The 20,365-nt window shown below is 38.3% G+C and overlaps 1 protein-coding gene across 1 annotated transcript; it reads left to right on the forward strand.

Moving 5' to 3' along the window:
• The first annotated feature begins 70 nt into the window (after positions 1-70).
• On the forward strand, positions 71-17,213 carry RpL37A (ribosomal protein L37A). The gene is made up of 3 exons (XM_083132941.1): positions 71-167; positions 12,881-13,009; positions 17,022-17,213. The coding sequence occupies exons 1-3, from the start codon at positions 165-167 to the stop codon at positions 17,166-17,168; spliced, it is 279 nt and encodes a 92-aa protein (XP_082989067.1). The 5' UTR covers positions 71-164; the 3' UTR covers positions 17,169-17,213.
• Positions 17,214-20,365: the final 3,152 nt, after the last annotated feature.

Raw genomic sequence — 20,365 nt, forward strand, 5'->3', positions numbered from 1 at the left:
CAAGAGATATTTGACATGTGATTTCTTCAATACATCACTTATACACCATATTATTTGCAGACGTCAGGATTATCAGTGAAGAATTTGGAGGAAATATTGAGCGAGGATTTGTCAGCTTGGTCTCAGTTGTGTTTTGTTACACGGAAGCATAGGAAGCAAGAAAAATGGTAAGGATTGATTTTATAAGAAAATTATATGTATCTCTTGTAATCCTCTAAGAATATTTCCCTTTTCCGTTGTAATTGTACATAACGTTTATATTTATAAATGGTACTGACAAGTTTTCATAGCGAGTCATCGGAAAGAGAAAAGAAATGATAAATATGAACATGTGTACTTAGCTCGCTTTGACGAGTTGCAAATTTTAGTACATATGTTGTATATTATTATATTAGTACATTATTTCAGTATTACATTGTAACTCGCACTTTACTGTCAATTATTGTCTGTAGTCTTAATGTACAAATATGACAGTCGCACAAAGTATTTCACTTTACCAACTACCAAAATGTCATACCAACGTAAGGAAAGTAATATTTAGGAAAATTGTCATTCGCTCCTGTACACTACGTTTTATTTTTTAAGGATACAGTATTCTGCTCCTTAAGCATTTTATTTTGATTGGTACTAGTTTACTATCCTTCGGACACATTTATTTATTTTTACAGAAGAAACTACGTACTGTAATAAGTTCCTGTAGCATTGTCGAACATCGGGAAGGTGTTTTGTGTGATGTGGGAATGTTTCATAGCTGAAATTCATGTTGTTCGTTGAAAATTAATTCTCCGACGGAGAATAGCGTTTGGCGCGTACACCTTCGTACACCATCGCGCGTCTTCTTCTTCTTCATGCATCACTCGTCGTGATTGTATTTTGTTCATGTTCATTGGGTATCCAGTGTTTCGAACTGTCTGCGTTTGCAACAAGAGTTAGAAGGATGGCGTGTCGCAAGCCACACGAACCATTGGAGCGTGGTTAGGGTAGGAAACATAGTTAAAATTTGGTGTCGTGTTAGTATCAGGATCTAGAAATTTGAAATAATTGCGAACCATTGGTGCTAGCCCCACGAACCATTGGCGTGTGGATAGGTTAGTTCAGTTAGGTTGAGATCGATAGTTAAAATTTGGTGTCGTGTTGGTATCACGATCTAGAAAATGGAAATAATTGCGAACCATTGGCGCGTGGATAGGTTAGTTCAGTTAGGGGTATAATTTAACAATACAGGGAATTTCTCCAATTCGTTTGAATTTTCGGTTACTTACTAATTTGGGTCTCCTAATCACGAATCTGCACTTAAAATTTGGCGCTCACGTATAGAAATTCCTGAATTATGTGGAATTAACACCGGTATGGTTGTCAATACACTACTGTTGTAGCCATGTTTGATGTTGACAAGTGAGGTTCGGTATTCGTTGCATACTTGTTGCTGTGTCTACAGCGTTGCCGTATTATTACTTTCTCATTTGGGTATCATTGATCGTAGCAGAATGGAGGCGGAAAGCAGCGAAAAGATCGTGAATGTGGTTCAATTATTGAAATGGAGTACGGAAGATGATGGATGTGGGTTGATAAAGAAATTAATGGGTTTTGGTGTTCTTCCGAAAGAAGGGAGTTACAAGTGTCCAAGGGGACACATTCTGCAATTATATAAAGACAGTACGACAATTGACAAGTACAAATGGAAGTGCAGCACGAAGGTTAAGTGCAGGAAGAAGAAATCCACGCCGTGCAATTACTCTGTTTCAATACGAAAAGGAACATTTTTCGCAAGGTCGAAGTTGACCTTGTTGCAAATATGCATTTTTGTAAGGCTATGGGTTGCTAATTGTGCCTTAAATATCATATGCGAGGAGGCAGAAATATCCGAGAAAACAGGTGTTGATTGGGCATCGTTCTGCAGGGAAGTTGTAGAACATTACTTTGATAAGGAACGTGAAAAGATTGGAGGTGTGGGGAAGATTGTAGAGATAGATGAATCTAAGTTCGGAAAAAGAAAATACCATCGTGGACATCGAGTGGAAGGACAATGGGTATTTGGAGGCGTGGAAAGAGGAAGTGGGCGATGTTTTTTGGTGCCTGTGGAGAAGAGAGACGCTGAGACCTTAATATCAGTTATTAAGGAGTGGATTTTGCCCGGAACTACCATCATTTCGGACTGTTGGAAAGCGTATGACCAGCTAAAGAATGAGGGTTACGAACACCTACAGGTCAACCACAGCATCAACTTCGTTGATGAAGCCACTGGAGCGCACACTAATACTATAGAGTCCACGTGGAGGAAAGCCAAAGTCACCTTGAATGCATTTGGAACGAAGAAAATTTTTTTCGCTGGATATCTTGCCAAATACATGTTTATGAAAAGGTGCCTTGAATTACGGACGGATCGGACTTTGGAATTTTTTAAACTTGCTGGGATTTTGTATAATCCAATAAGCTCGGAGGAGAATGGCGATAGTGACGATGGCAGTGTGGAGGGAGAAGATGTTGTGGATTGCGGCTTCGAATAGAGGTAAGTTTGGCAACGGTGCTCTTCCTAGTGTTGTACGAATAGTTATACCAATTGCATGTAATCTGTGAATTGCATGGAGCGTTCATTTGGATGTGAGAAAATGGCATCTTGAAAAGTGTGGATTACATGTTTCTTCCAGGATTTATTGACTGTAAGGATAGGTTACGTTAGTTAGAATAACTGAAATGTATGCAATTTGTTCGAAATTCGGTGTACTTAGTAATTTTGGTGTGGTAATCAAGACTGTGCAGTTCTCCTTTGAGGTATCATTTAACAATACAGGGAATTTCTCCATTTTGTTTGAAATTCGGCATACTCACTAATTTTGGCCCCCTATCACGAATCTGCAGTCAAAATTTGGCGACCACGTATAAATTTCGCGCTTATTTGGGGGCAGGTGAATCCGGCCAATTTCTAACATGCCCTTAACAGGGAGTCTATAGATATAGGCGGGTAGCCGGAGCGGAGCGGAGCCGGGGCCGCGATAGCGGTTGGGGGCGGTAAGTCGATTACCCCAGGGGCGGAGCCCGGAACCGGCGGGAAATTCGGAAATCGAGGGTGTGGAAATAAGAACTTAATTTCGATTATTTTGCTATTTCCACGTGTGAGCGCCAAATTTTGACTGCAGATTCGTGATTAGGGGGCCAAAATTAGTGAGTATGCCGAATTTCAAACAAAATGGAGAAATTCCCTGTATTGTAAAATCGCTCCCAGTTAGGTTGAGATCGATAGTTAAAATTTGGTGTCGGGCATTTCTTGGGTTCCGAAGGTTGAAACACTGCATATCAATTGAAAATCGATAAAAGACAAGGCTGATGCGTCATCTCGACGCGTCATTATTTACGAAGGTGTCTGCGCCATATTGTGTGCGAGGCAAGCGGAAAGGCTAGGAGAAAGAAGTACTCGTAATGTGAAAAATTGCTCTTAATTTGATCAAAACAGCGTCAATACACCTTGAGGAATGTTCCGCGAGGCACATACATAAGTACGAATGTCAAAAATTTCACAAAAGACAAGCACCGATGCACGTTTATGTAGGAAGGTGTACTCGCGATATTGTGTCTGAGGCAAGCAAAAAGACCTACCAGAAAGACGTACTGGTAATGTGAAAAATTGCAATTAATTTAATCAAAACAACGTTAATACACCTTCAGGAATGTTCCGCGAAGCAGATACGTAAGTACGAATGTCAAAAATTGACGAAACGAAAAAAATAGGGGTGTCCGAAAGATAGTAAATTGTTACCAGGTTAGGCAAACATAGTTAAAATTTTGTGTTGTGGTAGTATCAGGATCTAGAAATTGCGAACCATTGGCACGTGGTTAGGTTAGTTTCGATTAGGTTAGGCAAACATAGTTAAAATTTGGTGTCGTGGTAGTATCAGGAATATATATACACAGTAGAGCGTCGATTATCCGAAGTAATTGGGGGACATGGGTGTTCGGAAAACTGGTTTGTTCAGATAATCGAACTGTACATGTTTATTTGCCAAAAAGAAGTACTGTACAGTAAATTTATTCATAAAAACAGGCATCTCTTTAAGTATTACAAAGTAACGTACAAAGGCAACTTTAGTAGGAATATATAGTACGTATGTGGTACAGTTTATTAAACAAAAATATGTACATATTACATACGCATTTTGCATGAACAATACATACACCGACAGAAGTGTGCTGATTGTTGAAACACAGCGACTGCCGGCTTGGCCGGTCAGCAGCGCCTTATGAAGGCCCCATTAGAAGCAATGTTCCGCCAGCGGTGGCTCAGTGCGGCGACTACTGTGGGAAACTTGGTTTGGGAGTGAGGGGGATGATGAACGGTAGGGTGGGAGAGTAACAGGTGCGAGCGAGTACACAGTTCGGTTAAGAGGGAGGTGGAGTTTGGCGAAGGTCGCCGTGAAAAGTGCTTAAATTTAACATGGACTTTTTTTTTGCATTTTGTTGAATATAACGTTTTAGGACAAAAATTTGCCGGAAAACACGCAGTAGACGTGAACTTAATTTATGAAACTTTCAGTACATGACACATTTATGCAATTTCACTTCGATAAATGTACACAAATTCCATTATTTTTTTTCAATTTCCCATAAGGAAATACGTAAATAAGCACAGAATGGTTATACGATTTGTGGGTAGCACCAACGAAAATGGCCATTATGATGCATACTAACGTAATGCTCAATCCATTTATGACTAAGCTAGGGAGGGCTTTTCTTTCAAAAGTCACTTGCACAGCCCAAAATGATTGTTTAAAAATGTCATGTATTATCGACGGCGAAAGATACGGCCGCTTCAGCCGAATTTCATTCATCATAGTTCGCCACTTGGCCATTAGATGTCTCTGTTCGAATTGTCTCAGGCTGACGGTGAGGGCTAGTTCGCGCGGGTGTTTGAATACTCTGCACAGCTGGGTTCCGTCCCCTCGTCAGAAGGTCAAGCTGTCACAGCTTGATTTATTGCCTTTTTCCCAGGCAAGATAGCAGGAAGGCCATGAGTTTGTGTATGTTTGAGTGTACAGAAGCAGAGCATATTTACCGTGAATTGGAACCAGTGACACAGTAACTTTATCTCGACCCCTACCGCGAAGGACGTATTTAGGGGGTCCAGGTGTCCCAACCTCCCCCCGAAAGACTGACCAAGTACAAAAATTAAATAATGAAAATAATGAGATCATAAAATAACTTCAATTAAGTAATGAAAATAAGGTTGTTGTTTAATCGCAAATTGTTTATTTCCGCAAAAATATTGGAAAGCAATACGACTTTGAATGACAGTACCAAAGAAGATTTATGCAAGAATTATTACTACTTATAATAACATGCAAAATATTACCAGGAATTTTACTTTCGTCAACTGGATCTAACATCATTTTTTCATACTCAATAAATATTATATTCTTTATCTATTTGACATTAATTTCCTTGCCAGGGCAGTTTCTATTTTTTACAAATTTTGCCGACCTTAACTACACGTAAGCTAGATAATGAATGCGTGATGTTATACTGTATCACTGTTGTTATACCGCCTTCTTACCTATTCATGTAATAAAAATACATTAATTAATTTAATATAATTATACTTATTTTAATTTAACATTAGTATTAATATTATTATTTTGAGACTTTACGTTAGGACGCCCCTCCGAAATATATATCTAGATACATGCCTCGTGTTCGATTTGAATAAAATGTAGAAAATGAGGGGAGGGTGGTAGCACTTCCTCTTTTTCCATTTCGATAGTTTTACCTCACATGTAGTACTTTGTGAGTCAACGGTGCAGATAGGAAATACATGTACACACACACACATAATTGATGATTCGCAAAGGAACTTCGTTAAATTCCCATGCTTGTTCCGCTCACAAATCACATCTTCTCCAAATTACAATAGCCTACTATTGTTGTTGCTTACATATGTGTGTGTGTGTGTGTGGTTCCTAGAACTTCACTACTTCCAATCATAAACTTGATGTGACTCTTACAAAACATTTGTTTTTGGAGTGGAAAGATCATGAAAAGGTGTACTGTTTCTTTGCAAATCTTCAATTAATGTAAAATTTAGTATAAAAACATAATTTTGGCTGACTTGCTAACTTGAGATTTAAAGAAATTATTAATTTGAATTCTTCATTAACAATAACAAAAGCGACATAAAATGTAGAAGGACAAGATTCTTGGCTTGGTTGAGAATTACATTAGAGATGTACAGGTTAGGAAAGGGGAGGGAGAATTCCCTGTCTTCTTCCTCTTCAGCGCGAACCCTGCCTCCTACATTCTACATGTCCATTCAAAATGTCTTCTTAGTTTCGGATATATTTTGCCTCTATAGCGTAATGGTAAAGATGACCCTCGTAATGTCAAAAGGTCCCGAGTTTGGTACCTGGTGGACGCCCAATAGTTCAATCCCACTATAAATATAGGTCCAGTCCCGATTAGCGTATCTATACATAAAGTAGACTTACAGAAACTCAAACTCAAGATACTCAAACGACCGGCATAGGGTTGACGGCGCTTGGTGCTGTGAGAGAGCCCCCTTTGCCAAATCAAAATTAGGAACTCATCTTCAGGTGTTCCCCACTTTTTCGCCATTAGATGCTGTTCTGCATCGGGACCGTACGGTCTAAGGCTTCATGCTTTGGGCTCCAGCTACGGATGAAGCGTAACAACTTTTCTCCTGATATTTCGGTCAGTCAAACTCGCGGGCCGCATGTGGGCCCCAGCATCCGTTAATGTCTTGGCCCCACTTAACACTTCATGCTTGAAATTATCTATACATTTGTAGTTATCCCGTTTTCTCTTTTCTGGTGATACAAGACAGACTCATCCAAACTTCAACACATTGACCAATTTTCGGTACACAGGTTTACATTCCATTATAGATTAGGTGTTGTGTCAACTAAGCAAGCTGATTGACAGGTTACTTCTGAAGTACGAAAATATCTTTCCAGCTGGGGAAGGGCAGCGTGCATACTTTCTGTCGCCTATGAGTCTGTTTCTTGATTTTCAAGGATTTACCAGGAAGAAAAGCCAGTTTCTGTAAATGTTTCAGAGAACCATATCGCTGCCCAAACTTCGTTGGAGTAAGAAAAGGACTATAGAAGAGGAATGTAGATTTTTCAAGTGAAATGCTTACTTTTGTTGTGAAGTGAATACTGAAAAGCGTAGAAATTGTGTACCCTGATAAAGTAAATTCATTCAGAAGTATTTCTTTATCACGAAATAAATTTGCCATAATCTGTGGCGGAGTGGTTAGCACAACCCGTTGCGACACCAGAGGTTGCGGGTTCGAATCCTGGCATGAGCATGAGTTTTCTTTGCATGTGTCCCTTCATCAATTTCATCATATCATTACTCATCCTCATCGTCGCCATTAGGCAAACGTGGCAGAAAAGCAATGCTAATAAAAAAATCAGAAATACAGTTGAGGAGAGGATTTATGACTTAGTCAACGAACAATTGAAAGCGAAAATTGTTCGTGTTGTTGCCTTTTCGCTCACAATATGCGAAATTACGGACGTCTGTGAGTTAGCTCGGTTAGCTCCCTTCATTCGTGGATGCGATTCTTATCTCGATATGACAGTAAAACTACTTGAATGATTCCTCCCCGTGACACGAGAGTTGATATATTGAAGGAAGTGGAGGCCATTTTACAAAGTTACAGTCTTCTGTTATATTAAAACTTTTTAATAAAGTTATAATTTGTCCTTCCCAACTTCTCAGGAATACCAGGAATGACTGGAATATTTGTCCACAGTAAAAATACTACGTGATGAAGTTGAAAACAGGTTTCAAGACTTCAGAGGGTGCGAAGGGTAATAATCTTGTTCTGCTCTGCTCCCTTTTCTTTTGATGATGCGTGTGCAAGTTCTGACTTCGAATGGAACTTATTTAATTGCAGTGCAACTCGTATAGGTTGGCTATCCTATAGCATAATGGTAAAGGTGATCCTTGTAATTTAAAATGTCCAGAGTTTGGTATCCGGTGGATGCCTAATAGTTAGTTCAATCCCACTATAAATATAGATCCAGTCCCGATTAGTCTATCTGTATATAAAGTAGACTTAAAACAGAAACTCAAGATACTCAAACAATTATCATTGGGTTGGCGGCTGTTAGTGCTGTGAGAGAGCCCCCTCTGCTCAATCAAAATTGTGAAACATAAACTTTTCAGTCAGTAAAACCATCGTGGTACGAACATTAAAATTTTTGTTTCAATTACATATTCGACGTCGATCTTGTTCACCAGATTACCAATTGTGATAACTTTTCTCCGCTTTAAAAACTACACAAGGAAACAAGTTGGAAACGTGAATTGGACAAGGTTTCTTCTCTAGAACTCATTTTTAAAATACCATGTCTTAGAGATGCTCTGAAGGATATTCTATTCTTAAAACGCCAATCAGAATAAGGGATCAGCACTTACGTATATTTTCTACCGCAGGCACGTGACCGGGGGCGGGGGGTGAGGCTGAAGACCGTTCCGAAATCCTACAAATATGTAATTAAAATAGGGTATAGCGGTGATTAATTTTACTTACATTAAACATCTTGTACAATAACTTGTAATATACTGAGAAATTCATCTTCAGGGGTTCTATTCCCCACTTTTTCGCCCTCAGATGGCAGCTGCTGATAAGGGATGAGCCTTCCCTATGAAATAAAATTCTGGCTACTGGCCTGCTGTTCTGCATCGTGACTGTATGGTCCGATGCATCATGCTTTGAGCTCCGTCTACGGGACGGCGCGCAGGTTCGAGTCTCTTAGGGGAAACGTATCAACTTTTCTCCTGAGATTTCGGCCTGTGTATAGGACCGGTTGCCACCCACCATCGTGAGGAGATTGGGAAGCTATGAATGAGTCACGGAAACCTACAACAAAGATTAGGGGTTCGTCGTGCTGACCGCACGTAACTGGTTGAACTGGAAGTGAGGCCGGCAGTCGGTAGGTGGGCTCTGGCCCTCAGGGGCTGTAGCACCATGGGTTTACTTACGTATATTGGCGTAGCCATGTGTGGGTCCACACAGGCTCGGCCTCTCCTCGAAATTCTGTCACTTTATTTTGGCCAATTCACTGGGATTTTTTTAAAAGTACTTTGTAACACGTATAGTGCTGATCTTGAAGATCATACTATAATTAGTTGGACTGAAATTTCACTTGGGAAGCAATCAATTAACATTGGGAAATATCACAATAGGAGAGAGCAACTAATGTGATGCAGGAACTGGTCATATGTTTCCACAGGGGATTCCCATCACCACTGAGAGTTTGTCCCCACCCTTGGCCGATTAGCCGGCCCGTGGCGGAGTATTTATCTCATTTCGCTACGATGCCAGTGGTCCCGGGTTCGAATCCGGTCTGGGCATACGTGTCCTTCGTGACCGTCTCTTCATCGATTACATCATATCATCATTAGCCAAGAGTGGCAGAAAGGCGAAGTAAAATAAACAAAATCAATCAATCTTGGCCGATTAAAGCTGCTGTGAACTCCAACGATGAGAATTGTGCAAAGGGACTTAATTCAGATCATAACAAAGAAAACTACTTCATCAAAGTTTAAGTTCAATATTATACTATTGTTTCCTGACATCTTTGTTACTACTGTATATTTTGTTACATTGTTTTGTCCGTCTTTCTCATTTTCAGTTTTTCCATATGTTATTACTAGAGACCGGATGTTAGGCAAAATGCCTATTCTTTCCTGTTAACGATATGATGAAAACGAATGTTGCGAAGGCCAGGGGAGAGGGACTAGCTTCATTTAAAGGCAATTTAATTTTGCCTATTTTGCCTATTTCGTACGATATTGCCTATATTATTTCATAAATGCCAGATGTTGCCTATTTTAGGCAATTTCTTTAAAATTGGGAATTGACTGAACTCTGTGCATACAATTTCCTGTTCCCAGGATTATTTTCCGATGCTTCCAAGAAATTTAAAAATAACAGTTAGCGAGTTATTGCAGCTAATAAGGACTTGGACAAATTAAGAGCAATTCAACAAGTTCTTTACTCTCAATTGATAATTCTAACCTCAACAAGAAAAATCAACATAATTATAGTAGCCACTGTAATCAACCAAATTTATTCAATCAAAACTTCGGTGATGAAGATTCTCTCTCTGGAGCCAGCCAGCAAGCAGTGAAATGCGAATTGCTTTGCCAGTGGAGAAATTTTAGCCTCCGAAACCAGAATGAAAAGAAACAGGTGGGTGTCCTTTTCCTGGAAACCTCACTGCGGCAGTCACGCAGAGTGGAGGGGGTGGTGAAGGGTGGAAGGTTCTCTTCCTAGTCCTCTGATATGTCGTTAGGTGTCTCTGTATCGCATCGGGCCAGGAAACTACTTTCATGCCAACCTCCAGGCCACTCTTAAGCGGTCGTTCGGTTGAGCGACGTTCGGATAATCGACGCTCTACTGTATTTGCTTGTGAAACAAAATATTTCGCGAAAATCGACGGTTTCCATTCCGAAAACTAACTCCTTATTTTCGCTTATTTTGCAATTTCTAGAAGTTTCCGACAAATTTTAACTTCAGATTCGTGATTAGGAGGCCTCAATTAGTGAGTATGCCAAATATGAAGAAAATCTGAGAGGGGTCCGGCCATCTCAAGTCGTTCCCCATGTTTTCTGATATGAAGAAGTTTTCCTTTCCGCACAACGGTCTTGCTACCTTGTGTTCCGACGTAGTCATAACACAACGTTGCTCAAGTGTTGTGCAATAATTGAGACCTGTTGCATGGACCGTTGATTTGCATGTGAGAAAATGGCATTTTCCGTAAAGGTGGAAAACACATTTGCCCCAAGAACCATTCACGGTAAGGTGAGGTTAGGCAAGCAGTTAAAATTAATGGTCATCATAAACATAGTTTTCAAACGCTAATCATTCCAAAAAATAGTTGTTTTCTTCATAAATCAAGGGTGTTTACTCCGCTCACGGACCCACTTTTTTCAACTTATTTTGCAATTTCTAGACGTGACCTCCAAATTTTAACTGCAGATTCGTGATTATGAGGCCAAAATTAGTGAGTATGCCGAATTTGAAAGCAATTGAAGATTCTTCCGGTATTGTAAATTCGCTCCGCATCTATTAGCTGTAGCATTGCTTATCATCTGTCACAATCAAATTTCTACATCTGTCTTTTTCTAATTTTGTATGCCTGTCAGTGCTTTGTTAGATCTTCTTAAAAATATCTATCTATTTGAGAGTGACCCAACAATTTTAAGATAAATCCAAATAAGAAAGTCCATTTTATTTCAACCACCAGCCTGGAAGGTGGTTGAAAGATGTAATATAATGTTTTGTAAAATAATAATAGACACAGTGTATGTTCGTAAATATTGAGGACTGAAATCAGCATACATATAATCTGTACTTAAATTTTTAAATCAGCTTATATGAGTGGAAGGTGGTTTTTAAGAATTCTAGATTTTCATGCCAGGCTTTTGTGAAATTATTTCAGGAAAGTCAGTCTTGTGCATTTTCCAAATGTGGAGCTTAATTATGTTTTTTGAAAATTTATATTCAGTATTATAACTTTATTTGTCTCTGAGGAAGTGCAACTGTCCGTAGTGTATGCGATTTAATGCAATATTAAGTAAAGATATTGAGAAATGTGACTTAGCTTATGCTAGCTATATATATATATATATATATATATATATATATATATATATATATATATAACTATAACTAACTATATTCACCATTTAACTACAAACACCATAGTAAAAAGTAACAAGAAAAAGAACATCAGCATTCAATAGAATTTGTAAAGCAGAATTTTCTTTGTTCTTTTCAGATTTTGTTAAGAAAATAACGGGGCTGGTGACCGACCGTACCCCCTCAAAAATTAGAACTTTCTTTTTTTCAACATACAGATTTTGATGTTTTAAGGAAAGTTATTTTAACATGCGGAAACCACAAATATATTTACCCTCGAAATGTGACAATGGCATATTGAATTCTTCGCAACCCACATCACTTTTGCAACGCAACCCACATCACTTTTGCAACTTATTGGAAGAAATTTTCGTCATACACGCAATAAATCATTGAAACATGTACAAGCGATAACGCATAATTACTATTATCATAACCTAATTGTTCAAAATAAATTATATAAGTACATTGAAAGCATACTGTTCCCACTCGGTGGTTGCAGGGATGAAATGTGTCAAGTGGCAGACAAATCGCATACTACTCACCATGTACAGAGCACGTGACCTGTAGATAACGTGGGCTGGGGGTGAGTGGGATACTCATTGCACAAAAGTTAAACACCTTCGTGTTTTGACGTCAGCTAGGTTTAGTTCTATTACCACAAAAAATAAATTTTCAAGGTATTTGTGCTAATGGAACCAAACCTAAGTAGCTAAACCTAGAACCATAGGCAATCCTCTCTTGACGTCTGAACAAGAGGTTGCAGTAGTGTTGTGCGATAAGGGAGACCCCCATCTGAACACGGAGGTGTCTGTCTCCTTTGTGATTAGTATGAACCGGTCTCTGCTGTCAGTCATGCTGTGCGTGGCATCATAAATCATTCACATAAAATTGCCAATTACTCACTTGTAATGCATCTCCTCAAGCTAAAAACAACAACAAACGTTCATATGAATGATAATGTTTCTAACCCACTAAAAATTTTCATGTTTTTCAAGGGAGTACAAAGGGTCACCATCACCAAAATAAGAATACATATATATGCAAAATGTGTTTCATTGTGAAGGATTGTTGCAGGAGAGAAAAATACTCATTCTCGTGTATTATTGCATGGTAGCCTAAAAAGAGCAGTGAGACCTGTCAAAGAGGCTTTCTTTTAGCATCTAGCTTAAATTAGAATAATTGGTTTGTTCATGTATGTCATCTTCATTTCAGGCAAAGCACACCAAGAAGGTTGGAATTGTCGGAAAGTATGGGACCCGATATGGTGCCTCCTTGAGAAAGTCTGTGAAGAAGATGGAAATCACACAGCACTCAAAGTACACATGCACATTCTGTGGAAAGGTATGGTTGACTGTTTTTTTAGTTGGGTAATGGTTTTTCGCAAGTTTTAGGGAAGTATTAGGAAGTCCCTGTTAAAAGCTTAACTAAATATTAGTTATTGGAGAAATTATGATTTTAAATGTAGCTTTCAGAAGGATCCATTTTTGGATTTCCTGTCAACTCTGACAGCGCTCGTAAGAGGTTTCAGATATTGTGTTATCAAGTCTTTAAAGCATTTAGATATATTATTTTAATGCTAAGAGCCCTAAATCTCATTTACCTAACCTAACTACAAATGCATTTAGCAGCAAAATACCTACTCTCACCCCATGCTCGTTTAGTAGCAGCAGTCTGTGTCTAAGATGACAGTAAACGAATAGCTGCTCGCAAACAAAGAATCCTATAAGAGTATGTGGAAGGGAAGAATCATTCTCCAGAAAATGCACAGTAAGTAATCACTAAGACACTGAAGTATGTGCTTACAGTTACAAATCAAACCATTTAAAAAGTGCCTTGCACCATGATAAATTCAGAGTTAATAATGCACTTTGCATACACCGTTCTTTTGTTTTTTTATCAGGGTGGGATGTGTTGAACATTTCCCAATGCTAATTCAATATGTGAATTTCCCCCTTTGCCTAATTGTTTTCCATTTCCAGCATGGAAAAACATCTGCCAATTTCCTACCCTGTATTATGTTCATTATGCGAACATTTCCCAATGCTAATTCAATATGTGAATTTCCCCCTTTGCCTAATTGTTTTCCATTTCCAGCATGGAAAAACATCTGCCAATTTCCTACCCTGTATTATGTTCATTATGCATATGTATCTTCTATTCGTGTTCATATTTTCCATACCATATATATTTTCATATAGGTTTCCAAGCATTGCTAGTAAGTTAGTTTAATCTTTTCTGTATATATACAACCGCTGTCCTACATATATCACTCTAAAACTTCTATTTCCAATGAAATTTCATTACATTTACTCTTAACATTGAAACAAGCATGAATTTTATTTCTAGAAATGCACTACCTGAAACAAAAGACAGTGTTTACACACTACAAGTACCAGTAAATGTTCATTGATCGAAGGTTAAAGATATCAATTATTGTCTCTAGTTTGACTGCCATAGACAGAGAACCCTGCACATTAGCCAGTTTTACTTACTATGCTTGTGTGGTTACTGAGCCAAGATTGCCTCCTCTCACCTAGCGAGTAAGAAACCATGAGTCATGCAGTCACGGTAGCCATCCTCTAGATCATAAACTGTTCAAGGAGCACTTGAGTCAAAATAGAATTTATATACTATTAATCTTTATAGGCCAGATGGTAGAAATTTTGACCACACATGTGTTACCACTGATGGCTAGATCCGTGTGATTGTAGCACCCAATACATTTGATGCCGATTCTAATTTTACATTTTACTCTTCACATGTTCTTGTATTTAGAATGAAATTTGATTAAAAAAAAGTTTTGAAAGTGAATATCCATAATAATTAACTGATTATATATTTAATTAAAAAAACAGAAGGTTCAAAAGCAAAAATCATGATGATAAACATGTCTGGAAAAAATCTCGTTTTTTGACTGGAGAACCTGGAAATGTCTGGGAATCTCATAATAAAAAAACTGTAGCAACCCTGAAATGGCTCTAACTTCCAAACTACTACTTGTTTTTGAAAAATTTAAATTCTACATGTAAGAATGAGTAAAATGCAACATATTAAGCAATGTTCGGCAATTAAGGGTCCAGGGCCCAAAGCCCGGTGTTCGAAATTGACCACATGCCATTCTTGAAAAAAATACACTGTCCATCAGTTTTGTCTTTTTTTGTTCAATAGTATACCTCTAAAGGCATTACATACTTGAATAACAAAATGATGTATCCATTGTTACTATTATTAATGAGCGTCATTTGAAAAAGTCCTTTGCTCAGTCGGTAACGCGTCTGACTACCATGCTCAAGGTCCCGGGTTCGATCCCCGGCCGGTTCAAATCCGGGAACTTTTCTAACGGTGGAAGCGGCCCCGGCGCCTACCTAGCGTCGAATAACATGGGTACCTGGGGGAAACCCTGGGGGGTAAAGGCGGTCAGGGGCGTGATGCTGATCACATCACCCCCACTCACGACCGGATCAAGAAAGTGTGGGGCGTTACCCCAACACCCCCTATACGCCTTCATGGCGTGGTGCTAAGCACAGGGGAACACTTTACTTTTACCTTTACCTTTGTTTACCTCCTGTTACTGTGGGATAAATTTAATATAAAGGGCTATAACTTCAATTACTGCATGTTTTTGAAGAACGTGCATAAATTCTACATGTAAGATTGAGTAAAAAGCAGCATTTTAAGTAAAGTCCAAGAATTAAAGGTCCACGGTTAAGTGGGCCAAAGGCACAAAGTTAAAAATTTTCTCTTAATTATACAAAATTTCCGAACATCATAATTTCAGTTTTTTTTTTTTTTTTTTTTTTTTATTAAAGTTGCATCATGGACATTACATGTGCTCATACAGTGGTCTTTTATCGTGCTTCCATCCTAATTTGGTCCTTGCATCTCCAAAGGGCTGACACTAGAAGCAAAATGCAAAATTCCGGAAATTATTTCATTAGTTGGCAACACATTCACTTTATACAATGTTGATTTTTTTAGCCAAGAAGTATCAGTCCAATTTCAACAAAACTTTGCATGGTTGTAGGAATGTTACACCGCTACACTAATTATTGGGAGGCACAGTGTATAAATTTTACTCTGCTAAAAGCCCTGTCTTTAAGAAAGAAGACAAAACCAATTTTTTCTCTCTATGACAATTAGTTCTAGAGCTACAATTTTTTGTACTTCGCACAAAGTTTGAAAAGGCTCAGACTTCAACAAGAATACCCGGGCACGAGGCTCTGCCTTACAAAGTTTAAGCAATGGTAATGGTATCCTGCACAGATACTCACTCTCATGTGAATGTATTAATCTATGGAGCATTCCTGTTGAAATAAAGGAAATAATGTCAGTGTTATACGTGTCACCCTGTACATTGACAATAACTGTTCTTACTTGATAGGAACAGATCACTACCTAGCCTTCATTGTTTATTTCACTCACCTATGGCATAATGGTTTTTCGCCAGCCAGAGAAATGTGCAAGTTTCAGTCCTTTATATTCCATTTTCATAATTGCAGAAAAGATATAGGTTTTATTTGAACGCTGAGCAGTTTACCTTCACAAACATGAGTAGTCACTTTCACAGTGCAACAGTGTGTGATATTAACTCCCAATGCCTTCATTTCCCCCGGGGTACAAGTTGTAAAAATCAACAGGTGTAACTTGTATGTGCTAATTCGTACAGCAACTGTTCCATGTATGTACGAAATAATTCTTATTATTGGAATCTTGTGTAGAATCAGTAGTTTCAATTTTTAAGAATCTACTTTAAAGTGGTTTATAGTAAGTTTAAGATCTGGAGATTATTTTAAAATATCTGGAAAAAGTCTACAGTTTGTTTCGAAAATTTCATAAATACCAGAAAATACATTGGATCCAAATATATGTAGTCGGGATTCCAAGTAGAAAAGTCAAGGAAGTTAACCTGCGAAAAAGTCTCTGAATTTTGAAGCTATATTGAAAAACCTGGATAAGTCTGGGTGAATCGTGCTTTTTGTATTTGCAAGTATTTAGGAATGTAAAAAATTCCATCATTTTTGAACCGACATGTTGATGAGTGTTATTCTGTTTAGAAAAGGAGTTTTCAATAGTTAATTTTTGTTTATTTTGAACAGTGTTGAATAGACTTTATTTTCTTTAATAACAGAAGCAGTTCACACTTAAATGTAATTATTAGCATGTTAAAGAGCTATAAATTTGTCTGAAAATTTATTTCAAAACTACCGGAAAATGTGGGGAATTTCTCTTGGTAGTGCAATACATCTCTCTCATCCCCATTGTAGCTTCTACTGTGGTCATGTCATAAGTGTACATAAATATATATGTATATATATTATTGCAGGGGTGTAGAAGATTGATTTTTTCATTGCAGGATGCTATGAAAAGATCCTGTGTAGGGATCTGGTCCTGTAAAAGATGCAAGAGGACTGTTGCTGGCGGAGCTTATGTCTACAGCACTACTGCAGCAGCTTCGGTTAGGTCGGCCATCAGACGATTGAGAGAAATGAAAGAACAGTAAAGAGCTGTACATAATTCAACGTAAATAAATGGATATTTAAAGTAATGGGTGTGTCTGTTATACTCCTTTAGCAGAAGTGTGCCACTAAGGAAGCTTTCAGATCAAATCAACCAGTCTTCCCCGAGGGTGTAGCGCTAATATCATTGCCCTGTAACCCGTGGAAGCACATAGTAACCCTGTCTAGTTTGCTTCACTTGTTGACTGAAGTGTAGTGCGGGTGTATTCCAGTGTTAGGCTGATGCAACCGAGTAGACGAATAGCAGTCAAATTCAGAAGAATCAACAAATGTCTGTCTGCTGCTTTAAACGTTCATTTGATTAGTTAGCACGCACCACGTGACTGTACACCACACATTACACCACTCCAGAACGTAGTGCAAGCTCTGCAGACACGAAATGCACTACTTGACACCAAATACACTAGATGCACAAGTGCAGAAAGAGTCAAAGTCCAGTGAACTAGATGGGGCTAGTGGTTCAGATTCCACTTTAAATTGTAGGTCTGGTCCTGATTATCCTATCTGTGCACAAAGTAGACTTCAACAAAAACTCAGGCAGAAGTGACTCATGTCACTCGGGAACCAACTTTTACAAAGAAAATTGCAACCAGGGCTTGAAATTGAAATTTCACGAAACTGAAAGCTTTACTTTTAAGAAATTAACGACTAGTAGAATGATGTGCTGTATAATACACATATAATGAATAATAATAATAATTAACACACAAAAATATAAAAACTAGAACTGTAGGACAAAAAGGCAGCAATCATACTCTAAGCTTCCCAACAGCAACAATGGTTCTCCACGTAGAAGGGGAGCTTATATGAATGCTATAATATGTATTTGCTGTTAAAGACTATTGACAGCTTGGTTCACAATGGGGAGAAAAGAAAACTAAGGATCTGAGCCCTCATTGCAATCCTTTTTACCAAAGTGACATGACAAGCTGTCAACATGTTGCTTGGACTGACCATTATTTCCCTCGGTCTGTTGGTTGCACGTGTGCTGTGAGGTCTTTTTTTTTATGTAGTATATAGACTGAAGGGACCCATTTTGCATGCTTCAGTCTGAAAGCTCCATTAGTTGAAGAAAGTGTTCATTTCCCTGTTACCCTTTGCTATTGTTGGGATGTCACATTATTCGTTAAAATTCCTCTCAATTGTCAGTCTTTCTACATTCCATATTAAGTTATGATACAGATTTGCAACATACCTTATTGTGGTGCTGTTAGTGTAGAATTGAAGCATAATAAACATTACTCTTCATCAGGAGAATGAAAATTCCAATAAAAGCGACTCTAGGATGGCAAGATGTTGAAAGGTTCAAGAAGTAACATGTGTAGGAATAAAGAAGTAAAACAGTGTGTCACTTTGATCTGGAAGGTACGTTACTATTATTTGTTTGCAGTTGGGCTACAGTTAAGTTTACGATTTACTTGGTGCTGATTCTCCAACTAGAAAACAGACATATTATTTTGTGTTTATTCTTTTAATACCAAGCATTATACGGGGGTTTCAGAAATAATTGAGAGGTTACAATAATTTATTGCAAGTATGGAACTTAAGGTTAATGCAACCCGTCCAGAACGATCGAAGAATGCAAACAGTGTTTTTTGACACCTACGAATGTTCAATGTGTTCACCACAGGTGACACTGCACACTCGACACAATAGTCTTGTTCTTGCCACACTCGCATCAACGTGGGCCTGTCGATAGTGTCTATCGCTGCTTTAAACTTTTTGCTTAAGGGCATGCAATACAGTTTCCACGGGTCTACTCCCAAGCTCTTCCGTCCGTGGTAGTGTGCCAACTTAGCTCTCTTGGAGCCAGATCTGGCTCTTTCGTACACTCGTTCGGCTGTGAACTGGGATGCCCAACCCCGTGCCCCACTATGATGCCATTACTGGTTTCGGCCTACATATACCAACTTTTGTCATAATTATACATTTTGCACATGACGTGATATTGTAATATTGGCTGGGTCGCCCCATTCCCTCTTATCTCCCCAGCTACTTCTTTATAGCACAATGTTTGACGTGAAATTTGACATAATATTGTTATCAGGGAATTTTTTATTTTCGATTTCATACATACGACCATTGGTGGATTATTGAGATGTGCGATGCTGCCAGATCTAGATGTTGAAAACAAAGAATAAATTGTCATCAATTTAGAGTTAACGATAATAGCAGTGCCCTCACCCCTTTGACAACTAACATTACCCTAGGAGGCACTTTATCCAGTCTTCGTAAATCTAGCTCCTTGAAGTCAGTCTTAACTCCATTTAAATGTAGTTCTTTTATGTGCATCAGGTTTGGCAACACTGAAAGGAGGCAAGGAGAAAAGCATTGATCTTATGGGAGTATCATTTGATTTGTTCTCCTGGGAATATGAAACTTCCGATGGAATAGAAAAATATATCAACGGGAAGAGGCCAGTTGGAAGATGGATTTCACCAGCGGAAAAGTCGAAACTTCCATTTGATTAGCCGTAATTTGATGTTGCAGTTGATTCTCCATAAGGGAATCCCCATGGGATTCTGAAAATTTTTGTTCATCATATTTTTAAAAAAAAAAAACCCTTCCACTTGCAACATGGAGAGAAATTCATCCTCTTGGATACACACAGGTTCTTTTTTAGTAGCAGCCCATTCGGGCAATATTGAAATAAGTGCACAATTGGTGCATAATTGTATCTCCTTCCCTTAACAAAACATACATGCACAAACTGTTTGCTTTCCTCGTTCGTTCTGGACTGATTTCATTAACATAAGATCAATAGTTTACTTGCAATAAATTTTTGAAACCCCTCAATTATTTCTGAAACGCCTGATAGACTAGATATGCATGTTGGTTCATCACTGTTTAGAATCATTACACGTGCCCAAGATAAAATTATATCGATAATATTTTCGTTGATTATGACTTAGATGAAAGCATTAGAAAATCAAAAGTGTAAGTAAGTTACCTAAAAGAAGGTGACCAGAATTTTAAAACATAAACTACATTTTTCATATTTTCCTGAACGAAGAACTGGAGGACAAAATGTCCACATATTAAGATAAAATCCGTTTCATCATAAATACTTATAAATACACTTTTTCGCGAAACTGTTTTATTTGTAGTTCTATTAATTTCAGTGGCCACTGCCATCATCCTTGTTGGAACTTGTTGCACTGTTTCTTGGCTTGCTTCTATT

Source organism: Lepisma saccharinum, chromosome 12, assembly GCF_977018435.1.
Source record: "Lepisma saccharinum chromosome 12, izLepSacc3.1, whole genome shotgun sequence".
Taxonomy (NCBI): domain Eukaryota; kingdom Metazoa; phylum Arthropoda; class Insecta; order Zygentoma; family Lepismatidae; genus Lepisma; species Lepisma saccharinum.